The sequence below is a fragment of the Poecilia formosa genome, unplaced genomic scaffold (assembly GCF_000485575.1).
Source record: "Poecilia formosa unplaced genomic scaffold, Poecilia_formosa-5.1.2 Scaffold201, whole genome shotgun sequence".
Taxonomy (NCBI): Eukaryota; Metazoa; Chordata; class Actinopteri; order Cyprinodontiformes; family Poeciliidae; genus Poecilia; species Poecilia formosa.
In genome coordinates, this window is record NW_006800140.1 from 67,351 (window position 1) to 91,450 (window position 24,100).

Genomic DNA, 24,100 nt, shown 5'->3' on the forward strand with positions numbered 1-24,100 from the left:
AAAAACACTGAGACCAAGAGCAACAACACGCACATCGGAGACGCAAATTGCTTAATATGTATATTTATGTTAAGTATATATATATTAAGTGATTTGAGTCTCTGATGTGCGTATATATGGTGGAGCCGGGAGGCTATGTAAATAATGCTTTTAATACGAATAAGTTTAATTGTCTCTGCTGGGAAGCTTTTGCTCTTTTAATTTTAATGTTACAATATTTTATTCCACGAAACTTCATGTACAAAATAATTCACAGAACATTCCATAGACTCCTTAGTGATATATTAGCATGACAATATTTATGCGATACTATGGAATAATAATAATAATAATAATAATAATGACTAAATATTTTACAGTTTTTAAAAAATGTTTGCATGACTTCCCAGCTGCCTCCGCTTCCCTGAAGGCCTGCATGGTGCGTGGCCGTGACCCCGCATGTCAACTGATCCACGCACAGGTAGGCTGCTCCAAACACCTGAGCGTGTTTTTGTCTTAATGCTGTCACGCAGAAACCTATTTGCATGTAAGTACGTCGAATACTCTTAACGAAAAGCGTGAAAGCAGCTCGGACTCATTTAAGACTTTTATTTGGTTCTGTTGAAACATCGTTTAAAACCAAAATAACTGGAAGGAAAACTAAAAGTTTTTATTTTTAAAATATCCGGTGTGAAACCAAAATAAATAAGTAAAATAAGCGGAGTTATATGTTCATGTTGGTCTTTAATTGGAGCGAGCTGTTGTGGTTAATTAAAAATAATTATTGGCCAAGCAGTCAGCGCGCCGCTCACACTCTCCCTCCTAAAATCAGTTTCAGTGAGTCATTTATGAGCCTTCCATGCAAACAAGCTGCAAACCTGCAGCTCTCCATGGTTCGGATGAATGAGTTAAATGTCCCGGAGATATGTGTGCGCGCGTGAGTGAGAGAGAGAGTGCGCGCGCGTGTGCGGGGGGCCTCCTCTCTGGACGAATCCGTTCCGTGTTGCGCGCTCGAGTCCGCCTCTCCGCGCCCCTGCTTCCCCGTTGACGCACTTTTTAAGCGTCTTCCCCGTCTCCACCTCAAGGCGAGCAGCAGCGGCGGCGGCAGCAGCGACCAATCACCATGCCATTACAGCCTGCAGAGGAAGCTGTTTATGGGGCTGCAGCGCTAATTAGGCTCATGAACTAACAAATCTGCTTGCACCAACCCGGCCGGGGAAAAAACACCAGCGCATCCATGGATTAGCCTGGGAGTAGCTGAGCTCTTTTTATTTTTTCCTACAAGCTTCCCAACTTATTTCGCAGCGAAGAAAACTTTCCCCCCTTTTCTTTGGGTGTGGAGGATTATTTTAAGCAGCGGCGCCTTCGACAACTTCGACCTAAACTGGGGAATCTGGACTATCAGACCATGTTTCAACCCACACCGAAGAGGTGTTTCACTATAGAATCGTTAGTGGCGAAGGACAATCCGGTACCGGCGTCCCGCTCAGAGGAGCCCATCAGGCCGGCGGCTCTCAGCTATGCAAACTCCGGCCAGATGAACCCGTTCCTGAACGGTTTCCACTCCGGCGGCAGGGGCGTCTACTCGAACCCGGACTTGGTGTTTGCAGAGGCGGTCTCTCACCCGCCGAACTCCGCCGTCCCGGTGCATCCGGTGGCCCCGCCACACGCGCTGGCCGCTCACCCGCTCTCCTCGTCGCACAGTCCGCACCCGCTTTTCGCCAGCCAGCAGCGGGATCCGTCCACCTTCTACCCCTGGTTATTACACAGATATAGGTACCTGGGCCACAGGTTTCAGGGTAAGTTCTCCTTATGGCTCAGCTTTTACGCGTGACGTGCGCTGACCGGCCGCGTTTGGGGTTCACTTTTCGTAAAACTTTCCAGTTTGGACATAAACTCCCGTGTAAAAATATGAGAAATCCTGGGAAATAGGTGGCACAAAAAACGCGTTAGAGGCTCACGTAAAACTTGTGAGTTTGCACATAAACTGGTGTGTAAAAATATGAGAAACTCTGGGAAATAGGTGAAATAAAAAATATTGTTTACTTACAGTTATCTAAAGAGCAAAAAGTATTAAAAGCGAAATAAGGCTTTGCTTTTAATGAAACCGTATTGTGAAGCTGCTAGAGCTAAAAAATGACATATTGTAGCCTGCAGTGTTTACTCAAAGGTTAAAGAAAATAAATGCTATAAAACTATATATATATATATATATATATATTCCTTAATTTTAATTACATAAGAATTAATAAATAATAATTAACAAAAATAATTTAGATTTTTGTTTATGATGCTTTGCATTGAGTCAGATGACTCAGACGGCGTTTTTATTTTGTATTTTTATGTTTATTTTAATTTTATTTGTTTTTACTTGATCACTTTCAGCTGGTTTTACACTTATTTGATTTTTTTTCTCAACACATTTTATATTATAGTGGCGACTTACACATGTGATAAATTCGCTGTAGATAATTCCGATTTTGTTTCTCTTTGTTCAAATAAATAAGACCATAATTGTATCGTCTTGTACAGTTGCATGAGGACAAACAAACGTTTTAAACACACATTTCAGTTAAATTATATACTTTTACGCCATAATCTCCAAATAATAAACTATTATCCAACACTTCCAGTGTTCCTGTGAGCTCAGGCCTTTTGTTTATGCAAACATGTGAATTCAGTCATTTAAAAAAATCACCCAGGATCCTCGTTTTCTGCTCGTTTTCAGGCAACGAAACGAGTCCAGAGAGCTTCCTTTTGCACAACGCGCTGGCCAGAAAGCCCAAAAGAATCCGGACAGCTTTTTCCCCCTCGCAGCTCCTCCGGCTCGAACACGCGTTCGAGAAGAACCATTATGTGGTGGGAGCGGAGAGGAAGCAGCTCGCCCACAGCCTTAGCCTCACAGAAACTCAGGTAAAAGAAAAACTCCTCCATTTTTACGAGCTTTATTTTTTTATTATTATTGTTGTTGTTATTATTTGTGAATGACAAACAGTCGCGCCCGTTTCTGCTTTTAATCCGTTTTTTGCGCATAAACCTGCTGCTTAATGTCACGTTTATTTATTCATGTCTCATCTGATTCCTGATGAGGATCACATGAGACGTTCATATATTTTCACCGTGCGTCACGGTGTTTTTATTATTATTGTTTTTATTGTCACTATTATTATAATTATAATTTACCAGTACTCAATATTTACGCACGGATCTAAAGATGGCTGTTGACATTTGAAAAACAATCATTCCCACCGATCAACCCCGCAAATTGTTTCTGCAGACCGTGGTCCGTAAATGCGTGTTGTCAACCGAGGACAGCGGTGGTGGGTGGGGGCTTTCTGCCGGTCATTGTGTAGGCCCTAACCTCATTTCAGAAGGGCTTGGATTACTTTGTTTTGGGGAGGTGGAGGGGCTATGGATGAGAGAATGTTGCCTTTCAAAATGGAGGGCAAATTAACCAGTTAACCATTTTATGGGATAGTGGACACAAAGAGCGAGGCGCTGCTATGTTTAAGCCGCTGTTTGAGCCCATCAGGCCGCCGTCTTTTGTCCGCTGGAGCCGAGGGGAGAAATGAACCGTCACCTCCTTCAATTAGCCCCTCTGAAGGTTTATTAAACGCACCTCAGCGGCCATTTAGGAGTGACAAAGCAAAGCAGCGGATAATTTATCGATTTAGACGTCGGTATTGATTATTGACAAATCCATTTAGAAGAATGTGTTGACATCAGATACACGTTTTTACCGATAATAAAAATGTCACTGTGAGGAGTATCATCATGCATGATGTATTTATATTTATTTTGCTCTTTGTTATAATTTGGTAATTTAATCTTTCCTTGAAATTTAAGCGCATTTTTCCCTCTTTGCTCTCCTTTTTACGCACGGACCAATCGCAGGTTTATCTCCTGACACTGATCCGGCTTGTTTTCTGTCTCCCTCTTTTGTCCCGCTCCTGCTCAGGTAAAAGTGTGGTTTCAGAACCGAAGGACGAAGTTCAAGCGGCAGAAGTTGGAGGAGGAGGGCTCGGAGTCTCAGCAGAAGAAGAAAGGCTCGCATCACATAAACCGCTGGAGGCTGGCGACCAAACAGGCGAGCCCGGAGGAAATTGATGTCACTTCGGACGATTAAAAAAAAGAAAAAGAAAAATCCAAAATGGGACTGACTTTCTCAGAATTGTCTGAATGAAGGAGGATAAGGATACAGGATGCGGGGCAGAGACTGTCGGAGGGTCAGATGGAGGAGAAACGGAGGCCGAGGCTGGTCCTGCTGCACGGAGCGGCTCTGTCGGTCCAACCGGGCCGGGAAGCTGCGCCTCAGTCCGCCTACCTGAACCCACCCCGCTCCACCACTACGAGCCCTCACACCTCCACCTAATTTTCAATTTTTCTCCAATTCTTATTGGACGTTTGCACTTCAGAAGATTTTTTTTCACTCAAGAAACCAAAACACCAAACTACTTTTTTTTTTTGTAAAACTTGAAATGCATGGTTTAATATTTCCCCCCATAGTTCTTTTAATTTGACTAAAGAGGGAAAAAAGAAGAAAATTCAATTTCTTTTTCACTTTTAACTCTATTTTCCAGCAGAGAGATGTCGTGCTTCTTCCTTTCTACAAAGTGTGCAGTCTTTCCTTGATGATTCTCGTGTAAAAGTGATTGTGAAAACATATGAAGTAGCGGTGTTTTGATTTTTTTTTAAAGAAGAAAACATTTTTTAATTATTTTTGTTTCTAAAAGGTGAATCAAAGCGCAGCAGTGAAAGGGAAGATATCAGGACGTTCCTTCAACCCAAAGCTTTACCAGAACCAGAACCGAGTCGCTCTGCAGCCTCCTGTCAGGACTCAGTGAAGGACTAAAAAACAAACAAAAAAAAAAAACAGAAAAAACAAACAAACTTCAGGCACTGAACGTATTCCATGTACAGAAATGCTAAAAAGTTCCTGTTTCTGTTCAAACCCCCCTTTTACAGAATGTAAATATTTTTTGTGTTTGTGTTAAGTTTGCTACAATTTTAACACAAAGTATACTTCCAAGAAGTATGTAATTGTCAATATTTTGTCAATAAAGTTTTATCAGTATGTCGCGCGCAGTACAATTGGATGACTTAATTAAAACCGCGCAGCCGCAGTAAATGAGGCTTCTGATGAGGAAATCGGGAAAAATGCGCAATAATTTGGCGCAGCGAGAGGTTTTTTTTTTTTTTTTCTCTCCATTTTGGAAGCGGGATGCTGCAGCGCGTCTTCAGACTGACTGCGCTGGTTTTATTTTTCGGGGGGCGGCTGCAGAGTCTGCTGCGCTGCAGCTACAAAGAGGCCCCCTGTGCAAGGCTTTTGTGGAAGTGCAAATCAGTTTGGGCAATTATCATGCGGGTAATATGAGGGGGGAAAGGGGATGCATTGCCCAGTGGTCCACTTTAATCTCTTAATCCACGGATCCGAAGAGGAGGGGTGGGTTAGAGGAGGGGGGAGGCTCGCTTGGACATAATTTAGTACAATCTGACTACCCCTCACGACGCGATAAGGGAAGGTTGCAATGCGCCGCAAAATGGGATCTTTGTCTGAAAAAGTCTTCCAGCAGAACTGCTGCCTGGGACTGGAGCAAGAAACTGTTCATTAAAATCAAACAGAAACACAAAATCCGCGTTAAAAATATGAAGAAAAAAAATTCAGCAAGGATTGTTAGATTTTTTTTTCTGACTTTCCAGAAAAACTAAATTTTTCATGTTTAATTGTTTTATGAATAGAAACGAGTGTTTTAGAGACATAGATGGGAATTCTTAATAATCGACCAACAGATTATAACAGCAATAAAAATCTAGAAAGAGACACAGAGAGGGAGAATACCATCAGCTTTAGAGAGATAGAAAAAACTAAAAGCTTTATTACAAACCCAGCTTTGAAATAGGGGGGATTAGAGGACTGAAAGGGTCCCACAATAGTTAGAAGAAAAGGTTTCATGCTAATGAGGTTAATGCCCTTTGTATCTCCGGACTCCACAACTTCATTACTCCTATCTCGGGCAACACGGAGCGGCTCAGAGCCTCACAATCCACTCGAGCTTTTCCCCACCCTGCCTATAAAGAAGGATTTGATAGCAGTCCTGTTCAAACTAGATAATTATATCTTTTCAAGTTGGAATTAAGATAAAGAAAGTGCAGTGGAGGCGGTGAGCCTTGATCCGCCGCAAACAAATTTGGCGCACAGCTCTCCCTCTCCTTACCCCCCCAAAAATCACCCTTTGTGCGCCTGTTTGGACACACAGGACGGAGTCCTCATTAGAGGCTGCTAAAATTTGATTAAACACGTTTGAGTCTCACCTGGATTTTTTTTTTTTAATTAGGCGGAAGTTGACAAGAAAAAATAGAGCAAATTTTAGACGCATTTTTTGTTTTTAAAAAAAACGTCGTTAAAAGGCAATTAAATAGTTTTTTTTTTCTGAGAAATTGGAAAAATATATTTTTTACAAACGTGCCCCAATTAAAAAGAAATCCAAACAACTTATTCGAAAAAATAATTCGAAATTTCTAAACAACTTTTTAAATTCTATATAATATTTTAAATTATTTAGAAATATAAATAGGAAGCCAAATAAACCTTAATTCAACAGAAACAGACGAAAAACTCTAAAAATAACCAAAATGGTATCTTATATTCGACATTTTTAATATTTCAGATGTAAAAAAAAAAAATTGAGGAACCGCGTTACGATCATTGAGCACAATAATTTGCTTTTCTTCTTTATTTGGTTTAAATCTATGAAACATCTTAAAAAAATAATAATGGGGGAAACAGAAAACAGTTATTTTGTGTTTTTCTAAATAAGGCGTCAATAAGTTTTACCTTCAAAATGATAATAAAAAGAAAAACTAAACCTTTAATGTTTTATAAACATTTTCTTCTTATTTTACATTTTGTAAGCAAAAAAATAACATTTATAAAATAAAAATAATAAAACATTATATAAAATAAGTTTTATTGATAAACAGCGGTTATTTTTGAAATAAATAATAGTAATATCCAGACATTTCTAGCAAATTCAGACATGAAAATCATTGAGTCAGAATTCAAACCAGAGCGCGCGCGTCCTGATGGGACACGTCACATCCCACGCGCTTGTGCTTTGGCTGTAGGGGGTCAACCCTTTGGTGACCCGCCGCCAGCAGCTAAACTGCCCATAAAACCGAATAAAACACCCGAACTGAAGTTTGGACGTTTTGGATCCACAAGGCCCGCTGCATTAAACATTTATCCCGCGACGTGAAATGATTATCCGGCCCAGAAACGAGTAGCCGGGCCCTATCGAGTGACCCCGCTGACCCAAAACCTCTAATCTGCAATTAGTAGGTATAATTACGTCCGCTGACACCGCTAATGTGAATAGTAGCCGAGGGAGGAATATGTGCGGAAGACAGGGTTCCTATCAGAGCGCGAAGTCAATAATTGATCGAGGTGAAATCTCTTTAAGATGGGAGAAGTGGCTTTTCAAAGGCTGGCTTTAGGAACTTTAGTCAACATGCGTGGAGCGGATTCGCGTTTTATTCCACTGATCCCATCAGTTAGGGGATCCAATTGAAGGGTGGCACCTGCAGGCCGGCCTGTCACAATCACAAAGCCGCGTCAGGTCTAACCTGATCTGTCCTGTTTCACAAATTGCCTCTGAAATGGATCCATGAAAGGAGAGAATCCTCCCTACACAGCTCCTCTGGCCCTGACATAAGGTGCAGCGACAAATATACAAGCCTAATGAGCAATTACCGTCCAATCACTCTCCAAATAGCTTACATAATAATGAATTAAACATCGCAGCTTCGGATTCAGTTTCTCTCTTTATTATTAACAACGCAGGGAGGGGCGCTGGAGGCTGCGCGATGCGCGCTCATGATTATGTTTTCCAAACGCAGCAACTTCCACTTTAACATCGGCTGCAGTCAGCACTTATGATCAACTCAGCCTGACAGAAAGTCAACTGCGCAGATGCGGGATTAGTTTTATTTCATGTCGGATTTGTCTGCATCCCCTGTCTAAATGCGCGAAGATGAGGCGTTTAGGTGTACGCACGGCGGCCTGCTGCGTTCAATGACCCTGAACTGGAGCGTCACCATTCATAAGGGGGTTAAGAACAATATAGTCACGTTTAAATAATACTTGACCTTTATGTTTTCTGTTCTGATTTTAAACTTTAACAAGCAGTTTGTGGAACATTTCAGGTTTTCAGGGAGTTGAGGACGCAATCCCTTTTCTTCTTCTTTTTCTGCTTCTGGGACTCTTGACGGTCCTCATTGTTCACGTCATAGATGTAATTTTAAAAATGTATTTAAAGCCCAAAATCAATCAGTGCGCCATCAGTTAGTTTACTATCATTTACAACCAGGAAGTCAAAGTTGCAAATAAATGTTGTCAATTTTCCTGCTGCTGTCCAGGAAACAAAAATTACATGATCAAATACAAAACAGAAGAAAGAAAGAAAGAAAGAAAGAAAGAAAGAAAGAGAGAAAGAAAGAAAGAAAGAAAGAAAGAAAGAAAGAAAGAAAGAAAGAAATGAGACAGAGGAAGAAAGGATGAAGCGGTTTTAATTACCCATGATTCTTAGCGCACAAACTATCGGTGAAAAAACAGAAATTAACCATAAGGAATAAGTGGATGGATTTTCATCAATATGTTTGAGTAGAAATTATTATTATGTAAGTTTCAATTAGTAAAATATTAAGGAGTTTAAAAACTACTGAATAAAATTTGCTGAATTTAACCACATTTTTCTATAAATTAATATTAGAATTAAAATTTCAAAACATCTAGCATTTCTTCTAACTTTATATTTTCTAATCAGATTCCAGCACAAAATCTATTTAATATATTTAAAAGGATTTTTCATTAATCTACATACATAATTTACAATTTCATATAAACTTGTTTAATAGTTAAAATGTTTTAAATCTAATCTAAAGTGTTGGTCAAACCACAGCTCGGACGTTTTCCTCTGAGTTTGCTATAAATCAATTAAAATTGTAATTTGTTTTAATATTTCACGTGAAGACGTCACGGTATTGGTGAGAATGTCTGCTGTGCTCAAAGTTCGTCTCTTTTCTGTGTTTTTGCTTTTCGGCTGCAGGAAATCCCTCTGTGGTGTTTTTATGAGACCACTGCACAGGTTTCTGGGTAATTTATGGAGAAACAGACGACCAGGACGGGACAGCTTTGATATTCAACCAAACCAGGGTCATCATCTGCACCAACTGCAAAATAAAAACACCAAGCAGGCAGATGTCAGTGTACCGGCCGTCTGCATCCTGCACAACCCAGAGAGACATTTTTACCCTCAGTGCAGCTAAATAAAACTCAGCCAGGGCTGCTAATGTTACACGACGTTTAAAATACTCATTCTAGGACATTTTCAAAGAACCACAATTTTATTTCTGTCTTTAGGGTTTAAAATGAAAAGAAACATATACCTTTTTTCTAGTAATATTAATTTTTGAAGAAGATGAAGATATTTCCAACTTATTAAGACTTTTAGTCTCATTCTGTTGAGGGAATTATTCCACAAAACAACAGAAAAACTGCTACAAACTGAATTTGTGATGAAATTTTAGCTTTTTTCAAGTCTAAACAATAAAATTAACCCACGCAGGTCACAAAATTAACTCTTCAGCTCTGTTTAAGTCTAATTAAGTTTATTAATTTAACAAGGCAGTTCAAGATGAAAACCCAGCACAATAACCAATTATGAAACGAGCAGAAAACATTACATTTTGTCAAATATGCATCAAATATATTGATCAATGCTCCAGTTATTATAAATTAAAGGTAATGTTAAACATGGGGATTTAGCCTGGGTTCAAAGGAGATCAGCGTTTCTCCTGTTTTGCACTTTTCTGGAAGTTGGTTCATATATGTAGAGAGTTTATTGTTTTCACGTCAGACTTGTGTCACTGCTGTACTGAAAACTAAACTTCACACAGCAGGCACATGCGACCCATTTACCTGCTTTTCATGGCAGCCTGAACGACCCACTTTCAGTCTTTTCACCGTCAAAAAACCCGGTTTGTGCCACGTCCATATGTGGAACTAAATCAAATATGTGTGGGATTATTTTCAGAGCTTTTGCAGACTGAACAGCCATGCCGCATCATGGTGCAGAGTTATTACGTGCCATAATTCTGCAGCAGAAAAAGCCAGACGCTGTAAATCTGCATGTAAACAATGACTAAAAATGATAATTATGAACTTATAAAAGAGTCTGTGTCACTAAGAACCACACCACTCTTGGTTCTGACTCCACATCCAAACAGATTCACAGCAGAAGTTGCAGCTGATGCTCCACAACATGCTGTTGCTATTAGTTGTGTTTTCTCTTTACTAGCTTCCTTCATCTTATGATCTTGTCAGTTGACTCCCACCGCTAAATGACTTTAAAATCAATCCAAAGATGGCGGCGTCTATTATTACCCCCATAAACAGATTGCTGCTATGTGAGGGCTTCATTCTTCTTCTGTGAATGCAGGTCTTTCTTGGGCTGTAAACCGTTCTCACAGAAGTCTGACTGCAGTTGCATTTAATTAGTAGCATGAATAAAAATGTTTTCATTTTAGCAAAAAAAAAAAAAAAAAAAAAAATGGAATTGAGCGTCAAAATTTGTATTGTGAACGTAGCCTTGTTCTTCAGAGACCCCAAACAGCTGAGCCCTCCAGGATCATTTTAAACTGGGGCGATTCCACAGATGTCACCAAAATTAAATAGTTAACATAAAAATACAACTATTACCAAAGATTAAATTTACAAAATTAAATATACTTCACTAAAATTTGATGTAACATAGTAAAATATTTACTTAGTTTGTTTAAAAGGGAACCTACGCATGTTTTTGTACTTTCATTTTTGTCTCTGTTGCTTTTATAAATAACCCAGCTGTTTTTTAGCAATGAGTTAAATGTTTTTGGTGTCTGGAAAATGAGTTATTTCAAAAACTTTCCGATTGTTAAGTCACATTTGATGGGCACTGTGGTGTTACTTAGCAACCCTAGTTGAAGCCCAGTCCATTACCTAGGAACCCAATCTGAGTACCAGCATGTTTGGTCAGCTGGTTTTACCGCTGTGCAATGGCTGCTGAAAACCACAAGCACTGTGTTGTTGACTTACCATCCAGAAACCACTGAAGCTCTCTGGACCACACTGTCCAGACAGCTTCAAGTCCTCTTGTTAGTTGTACAGGAGGTCCTACTAATGCTTGTCAAAGATGAACGGTTGCATAATTGCTCATCTGTTTGCAGCCATTTTCAGGTGTGGGTGTAAATGTTAAGTTTATACAGCAGCTTATTTGGATTTAAAGCAACAAGAGGCCCTAAAACAACCCATAGCAGATTAAAATCTTATCTAAAAATGATTTTGTGCAAAAAAGTGTGATGTTTTGTATAACCAATAGACAGAACCTAATTTGTTCAACGAAGCATAGTAGGTTACCTTTAAATTTACAAAATAAAACATACTTGTCTAAGATTTGATGTAAGATGTTAAATATTTACTTACAGTTAGTTTTAAAGTTAGAACAACAAACCTTGATGAGCTGAAATTATATCTATACTTTAAAAGTGACTGAAATGAGTTTTTACAGTGTGCTAACTGTTTCACAGCCGTGCAGACTTTTGCGCTGCAGGTTTAGGAGCTTCACTGCTTACAGACACATATAGTATGTGGCTGAACTGGGCCTGAACTGGACCTGCTCCCTGCACTGACCACACTGTCCAGACAGCTTCAGATCCTCATTAGCTGCTTTCCTTCTGCAAACATCTCCTCTCACCGCATTAATATTCCTTGTGTTTATTTTCTTTAATGATACCGGGCCAATTTGGCCTGTAATTTGCTGCAGCCTCATTTGCATATAAGTGTTTCCCCACCAGTATATTCCAGCTCTGAAGAGAGTAATTGTCCAGGCGAGCCAACCAGCTCCTCCTGTGAAGCTCAAACCTTCAAACATTTCATAGGTTGGATCTGCAACCAGCATTCCCCCCTCTGCTCTCTAATGTGTAACACATGGCGGACTGTACACCTGATAAAATACCTCAGGGGCTCTGCAGTTTGGAAAATCCTCAATTCGCCCTCTAAATAAAACAAACAATGGCCTCGCTAAATGTATAACACATGTCGGCTGAAGTATTTTTTGCGTCTCTTGACCTTTGGGTCCCCTCGCTGCTCATCCTCGTCGTCATCAGCGCAGGACAGCGTCAGGAGAGTCCATGAGCTGCTTCTCCCTGGTTCTCTGATCTTCATGTCTTTGTGGCTAAAAGCAGAGCTGGATGTGACGTAAACATGTGGAGGTTTTGTTGAGCAGACAGGTGAAACGATGGGCACCTGCTCCTCTGCTCTGAGCCTCACTGTGTCTCCCCCTCTTGGCAGCTGCAAGGCAGCAAAGTCTGACCCCCACAGACACTCAAGATCAGGTTTCCTCTGGCCGAGCGTCGGCATGTTGGAGGTCGACCAACTGGACACTGGATAACAAATAATAACAAAATGTTGGAGTTTCGTGAACTGATTTCAATCATGGAGTCAGATTAACGTTTTAAAACTACAGTGCTGCATTCTAAAAAATAAAAATTTAACTTCTCACTCTCTCATTTCACTGTTGAGCAAATTAAAACTCCAGTGTAGATTTCTATGAATGTGCATAAAAGGAACCAGATCCCTTACTGTTGTGTTCTGTGTTTTCTGTGTAGTTATTTTTGAGGTTTTCTGTGTTTAGCCCTGTCCCTGTCCTGTCTTCCCTGTTGATTGCTTCCCAGGTGGGTCTCATTCCCTGATTTCCCTCCCTGCGTATTTAAGTCCACCTGTTGTCTTTGTCTCTTGTCAGGTCCTCGTCTAAAGTCAGTCTTGTTGTCAGTAATTGTCTTAGTCGTCACAGTTGAACTGTATAGTCCTGTGATGGCGTTAGCTCTTGTATGTCAGTCTTATTGGTTTCAGTTGGTATCAAGCTGTTGCTTATTTCTCTGCCGTGCCGCCTGAACTGGACTGTTTGTGCTACTGTTAATTAAACCAATCATCATCATCATCATCATCATCACCACCTCTCAATCTGGGTCCTGCCTGCGTTCACTCTCACCACCTCCACCTCAACTCATGACAGTTATGGCTGATTTCTCTGGTGTGGATGACACTTTTGTGTGTTACCAAAAATAAATAAAAATGAAATATATAAAAGCATCTGAAATAAGTCAAACTTATTTTCATTTTGGGACAAATAATGATCCGAAATGTCAGAATACATGGATAAAACCATTCACAAACTGTTAAAAATGTAATAACTGTTCCTGCAAGTTCCTAAAGCATTTCATATGTAAAATATGTTTTGCATATTTGTTGAAAGTGTCACTATGTCGCGTGGTATGAGAGAAAATGTGTGAAAAAATTACTAACACTTAATTTGAAGAGGGGTGCATAAGACCAACATGACACGGCCATAAACATGACATAACATGAACACAAAGGAGTCTTCATGAATATTTGATGTCATTATGTAAATAATAACATTTTTATGCAAAGTTGCACTAAAAGTTGCATTAAAAGCCCATTAAAAGTTAAACTTTGCATTAAAAGTCTCATTATGTACTGAATGGCAACAGTTTTAAAGAAATTAAGTCTTCTTCATGTTCATGTCATGGTTATGTCAGTGTCATGTCAATCTTTTCACACCCCTTCAAATAAAGTGCTACCAAAAGCGTTAGCTCCTCTGCCTTCTCACTGTGCTAACTAGAAACAACCAATCAGAGCCAGGAGGCGGGTCTTAGCGCTGTCAATTACAGTCTCATGTGGCGCTGTTCCCACCTTGCTCTCTGCTATGCTGCAGCTAGCATAGCCTGTTCTGAATGATAAAGTTAACATAATCACTGATATCAGAAGATAAACGGTTTGTCTGTAGCAGTAAGTTGTCTCATTAGCACATTTAGCAGCAAGAACATGAGGATGATTGACAGTGGTAAGACCCGCCTCCTGTTTCTGATTGGTTGTTTTTGGTCGGGAGTGGAGCATTTCTTCAGACGGCTGTGGTATCGCAGGGAGGAGGTGGAGGAAATGTAACTTTTCACAGATTTTCTGGTCCACCTACAAACCTCGGTCTCAGTTCAGTTAAAGTGAACTCTGGTGCCATTCAAATGGTTATGTGAACATAAAGTGGACTGGAAACTTCTCCAAAAGCAGGAAGTGAACTATAGAGCAGGACATTCTAGGTAAAAACAACAAACTATAACAAACATGTGAGCCTAGAACTAGCGGGAGAAAAGGTTCGTGGTCATTTACCAAAAACAAAAGAAGAATCCTGCAACCGCTAAAATCTGACACCACTTCATTTTAAACATTTTGTGAAAAAGGAAGTTACATTCAGTGTCTTCAGACGTTTTCATGTTGTTTCCTTCAGCAGTTCTTGGTATAAAACTCCCTTAGTCTCATCTAACCGCAGGTAAAGTCCAGGTTTACTGAACTCCACATGTTTTTGTTTGTGATTGTAGGACAGTGAAATTCTTTTCCTGGTGTATCTGGACAGCAAGTTGGCGAGTCATCTAATGGATGCCAAGGAGTCTGCCGTTCTCTAACCTTTGACCTTTTCTACCCCTTCTCTCTGTGGTTGATCGTCTGCATTTATTTTCAGCCTTGTTAGTCTCAGTTAAAGTCGATTTAACCTTTTTAATTATTGTTCTGACCATTGATATGTGGAGTTTTAGGCTGGAAGCCATTAACTAATCTTTGATGATCAACATTTATCTTATTAACTTATGCTCTGTTGTCTTACCCATTTTGAGGAGTTTTTTCAGTTCAGCACAGAAACACAGAACAAACAGCAATGTGCACACATTCACACCAAAGGGGAATTTAGAGAGAAAAATTAACCTACCACTGTTTTTTGTTTTTGGACTGAGGGGGGAAGCTGGAGTATCCAGAGGGGACACAGGAACTCCATGGACAAACTTCAAACCCAAGCAGCCAGAGCAATAAAATCTAAAACAAAAAAGTTTTAGTTGCATTCATCATCGATGGATTTTTTTGAGGTGGCACCAATAAAAGAAAACAACAACAATTACTCCTTGAATGCATCACAAAACAGAATAAACTAAAAACATTCACTGACTTCAGGGAAACTTCTTTTTAACTTCACCTTATAAATTAAAGTGGACGTAATTTTGCAAGAACAAAATAACACACCAGATGTTTAAATGTGTTCTGTGCCAATTGATTACGTTTTGAAAATCTGTTTTTATTTATTTATGTTCACTCTGACCTTTCAACGTACTTCTAAAAACCCGACTGAAACACTGAACCCAAAGTTGCAACAAGAAAATTTTATCTTTTTTTGTTTTGTTTTTGAGAGTTGTGGGGAGAAAGTTCAAGTTTCTTCCTGGTGAATTTTATTTTCTGACATCTTGACCTGCCTTTAGACAAAAATCTTACAGGTTTTAAGCAGAATTGGAGACACACCTGTACTTCATTAGCCTGTTTGAAAACAGGTAACAACAAAATCTAAACAAAGAAGCAGGAAAAATTATCAATCTAGTTCATAAACTCATCTACGCAATTAAATGGTCTGTAAAATAAAACATTTAATACAAGGTAACTTTAAAGAAAATAAATAACACGATATAAAAACGAAAAACCTCCATTTTGTTTTATCCGGTGACGCAATCAGTGACATCATAACCAAAACAGGAAGTGCCGGACCGGCCGCTCCTATTAAACACGTTCAGGCTGTAGCGTCTAAAGAGACGAACAACGGTGAGCATAAAAGAAACAAACATAAGTAATTTACTAAAAATGAACACATTAAACCAAAGAAACATTCAAATTAGCGTTAAAAAACAACAACAATGGATGTAAACTGCAACCTAATGCTTCCACAAACAAACCGGCGAGTGAAGGAAAGTTGCAACAGCAATGTTTAAACTGAAGAATTATTAAATAAATTATAAATGTTTTTAAAATGTGTAAAATCGACTTTTTTGAGTTTACATCATGTTTTAATGTTGTCTTTCATCCTGACTTGATTCTTTCATGTTTGAGAAATCCTTTAATCTCCATGGCAACCATTTTGAGCTGTTCGCTAAAAATGTTAAAGGGTTAATAGAGTAGCGGTGTTGTGATGACTTCCTGAAGGCGGAGTTTCTGTAGTTTTTAAAGAGACAGAGGCCCAATTTCAAGACGTTAAATCACGAAGTAAAATTTGCTTTAAGTCATAGTTAATATATAATTACTGACATTAACATAGTTACTTGATTATGCTATTAAATGTCACTCTGTGCCTGGAAAACACAAAAACGATATGTGTTTATGATTTTGATGATGGCGCTCATCAAATGTAACGTTTGTTACTGGTTTTATCAATTTTTATGATTTTGTGCTTTTATGATGTAAAGCACTTTGAACTGCCTTGTTACTGAAATGTGCTACACAAATAAGATTGATTAATTGACTGATAATATAGCCTCTAAGGGACAAGTGGTAAATAAATACAATCTGAACTATTCTGTCACGACACAAGCTGCGTTTCTATTAGAAACTTTGTAAATATTTTGCTAATAAAAAAACCCACACAATTTTACTATTGTGGTGTTTCCATTAAATAAGAAACAAAATTAAAATCACATAAATAACTTTCTTTAAGTGATAAGTTGTGAAAAAACATGATCTTCCAACCACTTCCTGTTTTCTTCTTTTTCATGGTTTCCGCCAGTAGTAACATCCTTTTGTTGATCATGTGACATGAAAAATGTGTTTCCATTGCAGTTTTGCAAAATAAATAAATCTCAATACTGCCAAAAAATCCACACACCTAGTCCTAGCAACAAAACAAGTTTTTCTGAAATTGCAGTTAAATGAATTTATTTTCAAAATGTCAAATTGCTCAAATTGAACCTGCCGTTCTTCACTCCTGGAGCTTCAACTTGAGTGTGACATGACTAATTTTCAAACAATAGTCTCAGAGGGGATTGTGTGTGGCTCTGTTGTGTGTTTGTGTCCGACCAGATGCTCTGTGGCCGCGTGACGGAGGGTATCAACCCATTCTCTGGACTTTCTGCAGGAAACAGCGATAAAACAGATCAATCTGTGGGTTTGTTCCAGCAGGCCGACTATCCTGCTTGTGGTCGGCAGCATTAAAGCGAACGCTGAGCACAAACAGCCGACTACAGACTCGGTTTAGCATGGTGAGCTTTGAAGCTGTAACCTCAGCCCAAGCTCATATGCAGGATGTGAGATTTCTTTCTCTTTTTCCGCCGGCAAACAGATGTTCCTGAATCAGACGTCTTGAAAACGGAGCGGCCATGTGTCTGAAGCAGCAGGAAACGTCCTGACGCCTCAGAGAGCAGGAGGTTCAGCTGGTTGACGCGTCAATGATTGGTGGAGGTAATTCAGGTTGTGACATTCATTATGGGAAAATGAACAACTTAGCAGCTCCACAGAGAAACTAACCCAAATTACACCTGCTGATTGGTCACTCATAATGTTCTTTCTCTGAACCTCCAAGCTTAGACATTGCAGGACAAAAAGACGGTGAGGTGGAGATTCACTGTTATTAGTAAAAAGAGGAGGAGAAGGCCTCGAAATGATTTAATCTTTTATTGGACTAGCATGACCTCACACTGAAACGATTAAAAAAAAGTGCTTTCAGCTTCAAATAAATATCTTGTTAATCGCTGCCATATTTGACAGTAATCTGTTTTCCCAGAGAGAGTCTCTCCAGACCAGAGGGGGACAAACTTTTTACCTCAAGGGACAAAACTGACAAGTTCAAAGTGATTTAGGACAAAAAACTATTTTTAAATATTTTTAAGGAATTTTTTAATGAAAAATTGCAAAAAGATTCATAAATGTTTCATTTTAAATGCACAACTAACACATAATTTTATTAGATAATAGAAGTCCTTGTTCAAAAAACATTTAGATGATTTCTCTGGATTTCCATAAAACTGTACAACAGCCGAAACACTGAGACTAAAACCCACCTGGTTAGAGTTGCTTTTCCACCATAATTAATGAAACACAAACCAACATTTTGATGTGTAATTATGGCAAAAATGTCATGTTTCAATCTTTGACATGACATTTTTGTGATGTAAAGCTGTTTGAACTCCTTGTTGCTGAAATGTTAAAAATGTAATTTGATCATCTTGGTTTTTTTCTTCTTTTGGTTTATTTAGTGTAGTTTGCTAAAAGTTCTTGAGTAAAAGTCAGTGAATATTTACTAACTAAATTGAATTAATTTGGTATTTTATTTTGTAACTTCCATGTTTTGGAGGCTTTAATTTGTCTTTCTTGAAAATTTCACCGTAAAATTTGTTTAACTTCATCAACGCCGTTAAACCTGGAGCTGGAAAACAAGTTTGTGCCAGTTTTGTATTTTGGTTGAGGGTTGCTCAAAATCACTTGCAGGGCCAGAAATGGCCCCCAAGCTGCACGTTGAACACCCCTGCTGTTGACGAGTCGAAGGATGCCACATCATTTATTTATCTGATGGAATATTTCTGTGTTGATTTGGTCATTTTACCGCTGAAAGTCCCAAATACATGTCAGTTTTTTTCAGTTTTCCACCAGATTGAAACATTTTGTAGAAAAATTACCCAGAATTCCAAATATTTAATGGATGATCAACATTCCCACAGCATCACGGATCCTCTGCCATGCTTAGCAGTGATGATGAGGTGCTTTTCTGTCTTACTCCAAACTCACACGGCGTCCATCAGCGATCGGCTCAGTCTGACCAAAACACAGCTGCTGTAATGTGATGGGAGGACAGAACATCATCTTTATTTTATAGAGGCTGTAGTGATGCATCCCACAATGCATTGCACCACCAGCAGCAGGAAATGGAGAAGGTGGATACAGGAAGTCGTTTTTTGAAACAATTTAATTTGGGCCAAAAAATTAGTTTTATGATGTTTAAGATGAGAAAGTAAACGCTTCATGTGTCGGATCTTCATCCGAGTTCCATTTAATTTAAACTTTTTACATAAATTGGACTTTAACAGCATGTTCTCATGTGTTTCCTGTTTTTAAGCCTGTTTTCATTTCCTATTTATAACCCAAGGAAAACAAGAATCTAGTGGATTACAACATAAACCTTCTTTAAGGTTCTGATAAAGAAAGATCTTTAACACATTTTTATTCATATCACAATTAAAATAAATACAATTACTCATGTCAAAGAAAGAAAAGAAAATCTTAAATAATAAAACAACTCACTTCTAAGTCAATATGATAAAAAAACAAAACAAAAAAAGCTACAAAAAAATGCAAATTCTCCCAATTAGTGTAAAAAGAAAAGGAAGGACAGAAGAAATTTAGTTTTTTTAAAATTAAATTTTCAAAGTTGCAATACTCATGGTACTATCAATTATCATTATTTTTAACAATTATTTCTCAAAATTGATTTTATTTTTCCACAGAATCAAGTTGGATTTCTCTAGATTTCTTGGTGTGAGCTCATACAGCAGGAACCAAATATGCATTTATTTTAGGCTTAACTTCAGAAGAGACACCAACAGTTGTAGACGGCACCAAAAATACCAAAATATTCCCACAACCAAACATTCATGCATTTTCAATTAATTGAGTGTAAATGTGAAATATTTAGGACGCTACTGTTGGAAATTGACTAATATAAACCTTCCCTCGCTTTCTAATCAGAAAACCTAGCTGGCAATAAAAGGTGAATTTATTTTACACATCTTTACCGGCGGTTTGCAGTGAGTGCTGCATCTGGAGCGATTTAAGCTTTGAAGTCTGACCAGGAGATGGTTAAAACCTCTCCAACATGGACATTTGTGCAGCACTCCATTATGCATTAAAGCTCCGCGCTTCACCTGGCTCTAACTGGTGCTAACTCTCACCAGTCCAGCATATAATTGCATGCAGTGTGAACATATGAACCCTAAATGCATGCAAACCCGCAGAAAGTGAGTGGCAGTCGGCTTTGAAGCCGAGCGCGATGTGCGATGGTCCACACACCTCCTCAAATGAATAATCTGGAGCAGCAGCCCCAATAAAACAGGGTGGGAAACATAAACGAGGTAATGTGTGTCTTCTCCCGCCAAATTACCGCTCAGGCTGAAGCCGCAGCCGCCGCCGCGTCCGCCGGCTGTCCTGTGTGTTTATAAGCGAGGTATAATGGTGGCAGAAGTGCTGCGGGTTGTTTTGTATTTGGAGGTGAAGACACGGCGAATCGCAGCCTTCACACATGAAAGGCAGCAGCAGGTCAATTTAATTCTCTGCCTCTCTTTCCTGGATCTCGCTGTCCTTTTAGAGCGACTCCAGAGGCTAGTTAAAAGGTGTCTGATTCTCACCATGAATCTAATTAGATCTCTGACGAAGGTCTTAACATCTCCTTTAAAAAAAAGAAGTAGTACGGTTCTAAAGCACACACACACACACACACACACCTCCTCTCCTGTGCACCTTGGCCTGAGCTGTCCCTGGTTCGCTCCGTTTTTTGGAGGAAAACAAAGTCCTTCAGGCTAATGAAGTTTGTAATTAAGGAGATTCTGTCAGGCTGACTGAGTAATTAGGACGAGGTTTCTCAGGGGTGTTAATGGTGGTCAGGCTCAGCGGAGCTAAGGAGAGTTTCATACCTCACAAGGACAGGAAAGGCAGTAAAACTGGGCTGCTTTTGTCACTCTTTGCTTAAGTTGAATCTATTTTGATTGAAGACTTTGTCTGAAAAAATATCCACCAATCCTTACAGTTTTTCTGGAAGATTAAACACATTTTAACATCAGTATCACCAGCTGCATCCACCACTGACTATGAATGCACAATTTGACAAAAATAAATTAGCTTAATGGAAACAAGCCAGTATTTTTACTGTCATGAGGTGTGTGATTTTTTGGGGGTAGTATCTATATTGGTTTATGTCCAAACACTGCAATGGAAACGTTGTTTTCACAAGATCAACACCCGGATGTTGCCGCTGGCGCAAACCACGAAGAAGAAGAAAACAGGAAGTAGATGCAGGATGATGGGGCAGCGTGTTTTTAATGACTTATCCAGGTGTGACTTTAATTTATTTTTAATGGAAACAAAGCAATTGAAAATTTGTGTTGTTTTGAGCAAAATACTGAACATTTTGAACAAATTTCTAATAGAAACTTTATTATTGTCCTCTTAGGGAAACTTTCCTTGCAGGAGGTGGGAAACGTTAAACACAGAAGCAATCACACAGCATTGATAAAACAGTAAAAAGTCTAAGAAATTTCAGCACAAATATCAATAAAGTAGGTTTAACCTAATAATAGCAGCTTTTCCATTTGCCGGTTAGAATTGATACAAAATGTTTGCTAAGTGATAAAACTCTCCTGCTAAATCATGAATTAACTGTAATTGATCTCAGGTTTTGGGTTCAGCTAGCCAGTAAGCAGAGTCGATAACATGAAGAAGGCTAAACCATCTTCCATCATTTTCTGAAAAACTGTTTTGGGCATTTATATCCCTGCAAAAACACTAAATCTGACCAAGTATTTATGGTTTAATTCCTAGTGCAAATATCTCAGTTCACTTTAAATAAGACAAAACTTTCAGGTAACTTTTCAACAAGACATAGCAGCTTGTTTTCAGTAGGTAATTTCTTAATATTGATGAAAACGCTCTTGTTCCACTAACAGATTATTTCAGTTATTTCACAACCGTTACCTAGCAACGGTAGGCAAGCTCAGCCCGTCACCTAGCAACCAAGTTCTAGTTCCTCTGGCAGAAAACTTTACTACAAACGAGACATGTTTCCATGTTATGAATGAAATAATCTGCCAATGCGTATTCATATATTCCTCCTATCTTCTGGTTCTAGTGTTATGTGCTGAAGACAGACACACCCAGCGGCTTCTGCCTCTTACCTTCACTGTTAGTCGGTTTTGACCCATTTCTCCTTCATAAACGGAGGAAACTCGTCCAGAAAGTTAACATTTGGTCTCATCTAACCAAACTTTTTCCTCCCACTGTTTAGAAATGCTGCAACAACTTTTAAATGAGCTTTAACATTGTTTTTCCTTCAGCGGTGGAGTCTTTTACTGTGAGTTTAGATCACAGAGTCGATGTTCGTTACTTATTGGTTTCTTTAAAGCTATTATTATATTTGCTATTCTAATTGCTCTTTGGTTCTAGAAAAGCTGGAGATCTAATAAAGCCAATAGAACCACATCATCTGCAAAAAAGCAGAGACCCAATATAGATAATTGATTAGAATAAAACAAATGATATTTATCATTAGTGATAGGGAAATTTAAGCGTTTTGCACCTCATGCATTCAACACTTCTTCTTGGTGTAATCTCATTTTAACAATAAATTTATGGACTAATTTAGTTTTACTGACATCCGGTGTCAATTTCCATACCAACAGCTGCATCAGAAATATATTTTGTAAGAGAAAACTGGCTGTACTATCAAAGAAAATTAAAAAATAAGAAGAACCATGAGTTTTAAAGCTCCCCCTTTCGTCCTTATTTTCAAATTGAAACTATTTCTCCTCCATTTTGACATTCCAGACATACTTGCGCGCAGTTTTATTCACATCTGCACATAAACGCATTCCCACACATGTAGATCTAAATAAACAGGCGTACAGACTCTCCAGCTAGGACAGTACATCTTGTTTAATGCTCTTTCTTTCCCTGAGAAATTCATGCAGAACATTTGCAGCCTCGTCAAAGATCAGAAACACATGGCGGTCGACGTTAAAACCGTTTAAGATGTCCATCTCGCTCGTCTCTTTCAGATTATGTTTATACATCTTAACAGGAAACACGGCTGCATCTTCAACATGACTAATTCAGCACAGATTTCTGATGCGTTATGAAATTTAGATGCAATCTGAAGCAAATGGCTGCGGGACCGGACCGCGCGCCGCGCTCGCTGAAGACATCTCCGTTCTAATTATCACATTTATTTCAGATTGGTTGACTGTGTGGCAGATAAAGAAAGTTCACCTGGCCTCAATTAACTATATTTATCTGAGATTATCCCTCCATGAGATTTGAGCTCTGGTAAAGAGGAAAAAAAAGATTAGCATTATTAGGAGTCGCATGTGCAGGATGAATACATTTCCAGACAAAGTGACAGCTCATAAGGAGGAGAAATTAAATCAGCGAAGGTGGAGAAAAAAAGGAAAGTAGCATGTGTCTTAAGCCTTATTAGCTGCACACATTTCTGCTTTTAAATCACTCTTTCCTTTCACCAACAAGGTGTTTTCATTTGAAAATTAAATCTGATAATAATCCACTATTAAATGTGTAAAAGTAAAAGGGAGCCTGAAGATCAAAGATACACTGCAAAAACACAAAATCTTACCAACCATCTCTGTCTAGTTTCTAGTGCAAATATCTTTTAGTTCACTGGAAATAAGACAAAACTCACAAGTAACTTTTCAGAAAGGAGAATGTTTCAAATCAATAATTCCTTTATGTTGATGAAAAAGAGGCAGATTATTTCACTTACAACATGGGGAAAATGTTATAAGTGAAATAATCTGCCAATGAAACAAGTTTTTTTTATTAATATAAAGAAATTATTGACTTAAAACACCCTCCTAAATCTTGCTGAAAAGTTATTTATATGTTAGTTTTGTCTTATTTCAAGTATACTAAGATATTTTCATTAGAAACTAGAAACAAATACTTTTTTGTGTTTTGCAGTGTATAGTGTTTCTGTGTATTATCTGTTCATAAATAAATACAACATAGTTTATTTTACTTCTGTTTGTAGAAATAAAGGTTGATGAAGCAGTAAATTTTATTTCTAATGTTTTGGAAAAGAGCAGTTCTTACCTGATTGCTTCTTGATTTAGAAAAATAAACGTTACACTCATTAAAGTACAAAAAACAGTTAAATGAAAGAATATAACAAAAAAGATGGGAAACGCAAAGGAAATTTAGATTGTACTTTTGGTTTTGCTTCATTAAAAGTACATATGACCCATTTATTATTCAGTCTTGTTGATTCGTGGCTTAGAAAATGTTCCTATAAAAATAATTGAGTCAAGAAATCAAGCAATTTAGGAACCTCAAGTCAGAACCAGAGACCAGATTTAGGGAACAATAAATCCCCCAAGATGGAAAAAGATTGTTTTTTCAAAGGAAGGAAGGAAGGAAGGAAAGAAAGAAAGAAAGAAA

At 38.5% G+C, this 24,100-nt stretch overlaps 1 protein-coding gene and 1 long non-coding RNA gene across 2 annotated transcripts in view; both read left to right on the top strand.

Moving 5' to 3' along the window:
• Positions 1–1,009: 1,009 nt before the first annotated feature.
• On the top strand, positions 1,010–5,057 carry emx2 (empty spiracles homeobox 2). The gene is made up of 3 exons (XM_007566912.2): positions 1,010–1,778; positions 2,708–2,892; positions 3,938–5,057. The coding sequence occupies exons 1-3, from the start codon at positions 1,388–1,390 to the stop codon at positions 4,103–4,105; spliced, it is 744 nt and encodes a 247-aa protein (XP_007566974.1). The 5' UTR covers positions 1,010–1,387; the 3' UTR covers positions 4,106–5,057.
• Positions 5,058–15,602: 10,545 nt separating this feature from the next.
• Positions 15,603–24,100, top strand: part of LOC107838014 (uncharacterized) — a 9,960-nt gene continuing 1,462 nt past the window's right edge. Inside the window, exons 1-2 of the long non-coding RNA XR_001664063.1 lie at positions 15,603–15,724; positions 17,232–17,350. This is a non-coding gene — a long non-coding RNA (uncharacterized LOC107838014). The remainder of the gene's footprint in view (positions 15,725–17,231; positions 17,351–24,100) is intronic.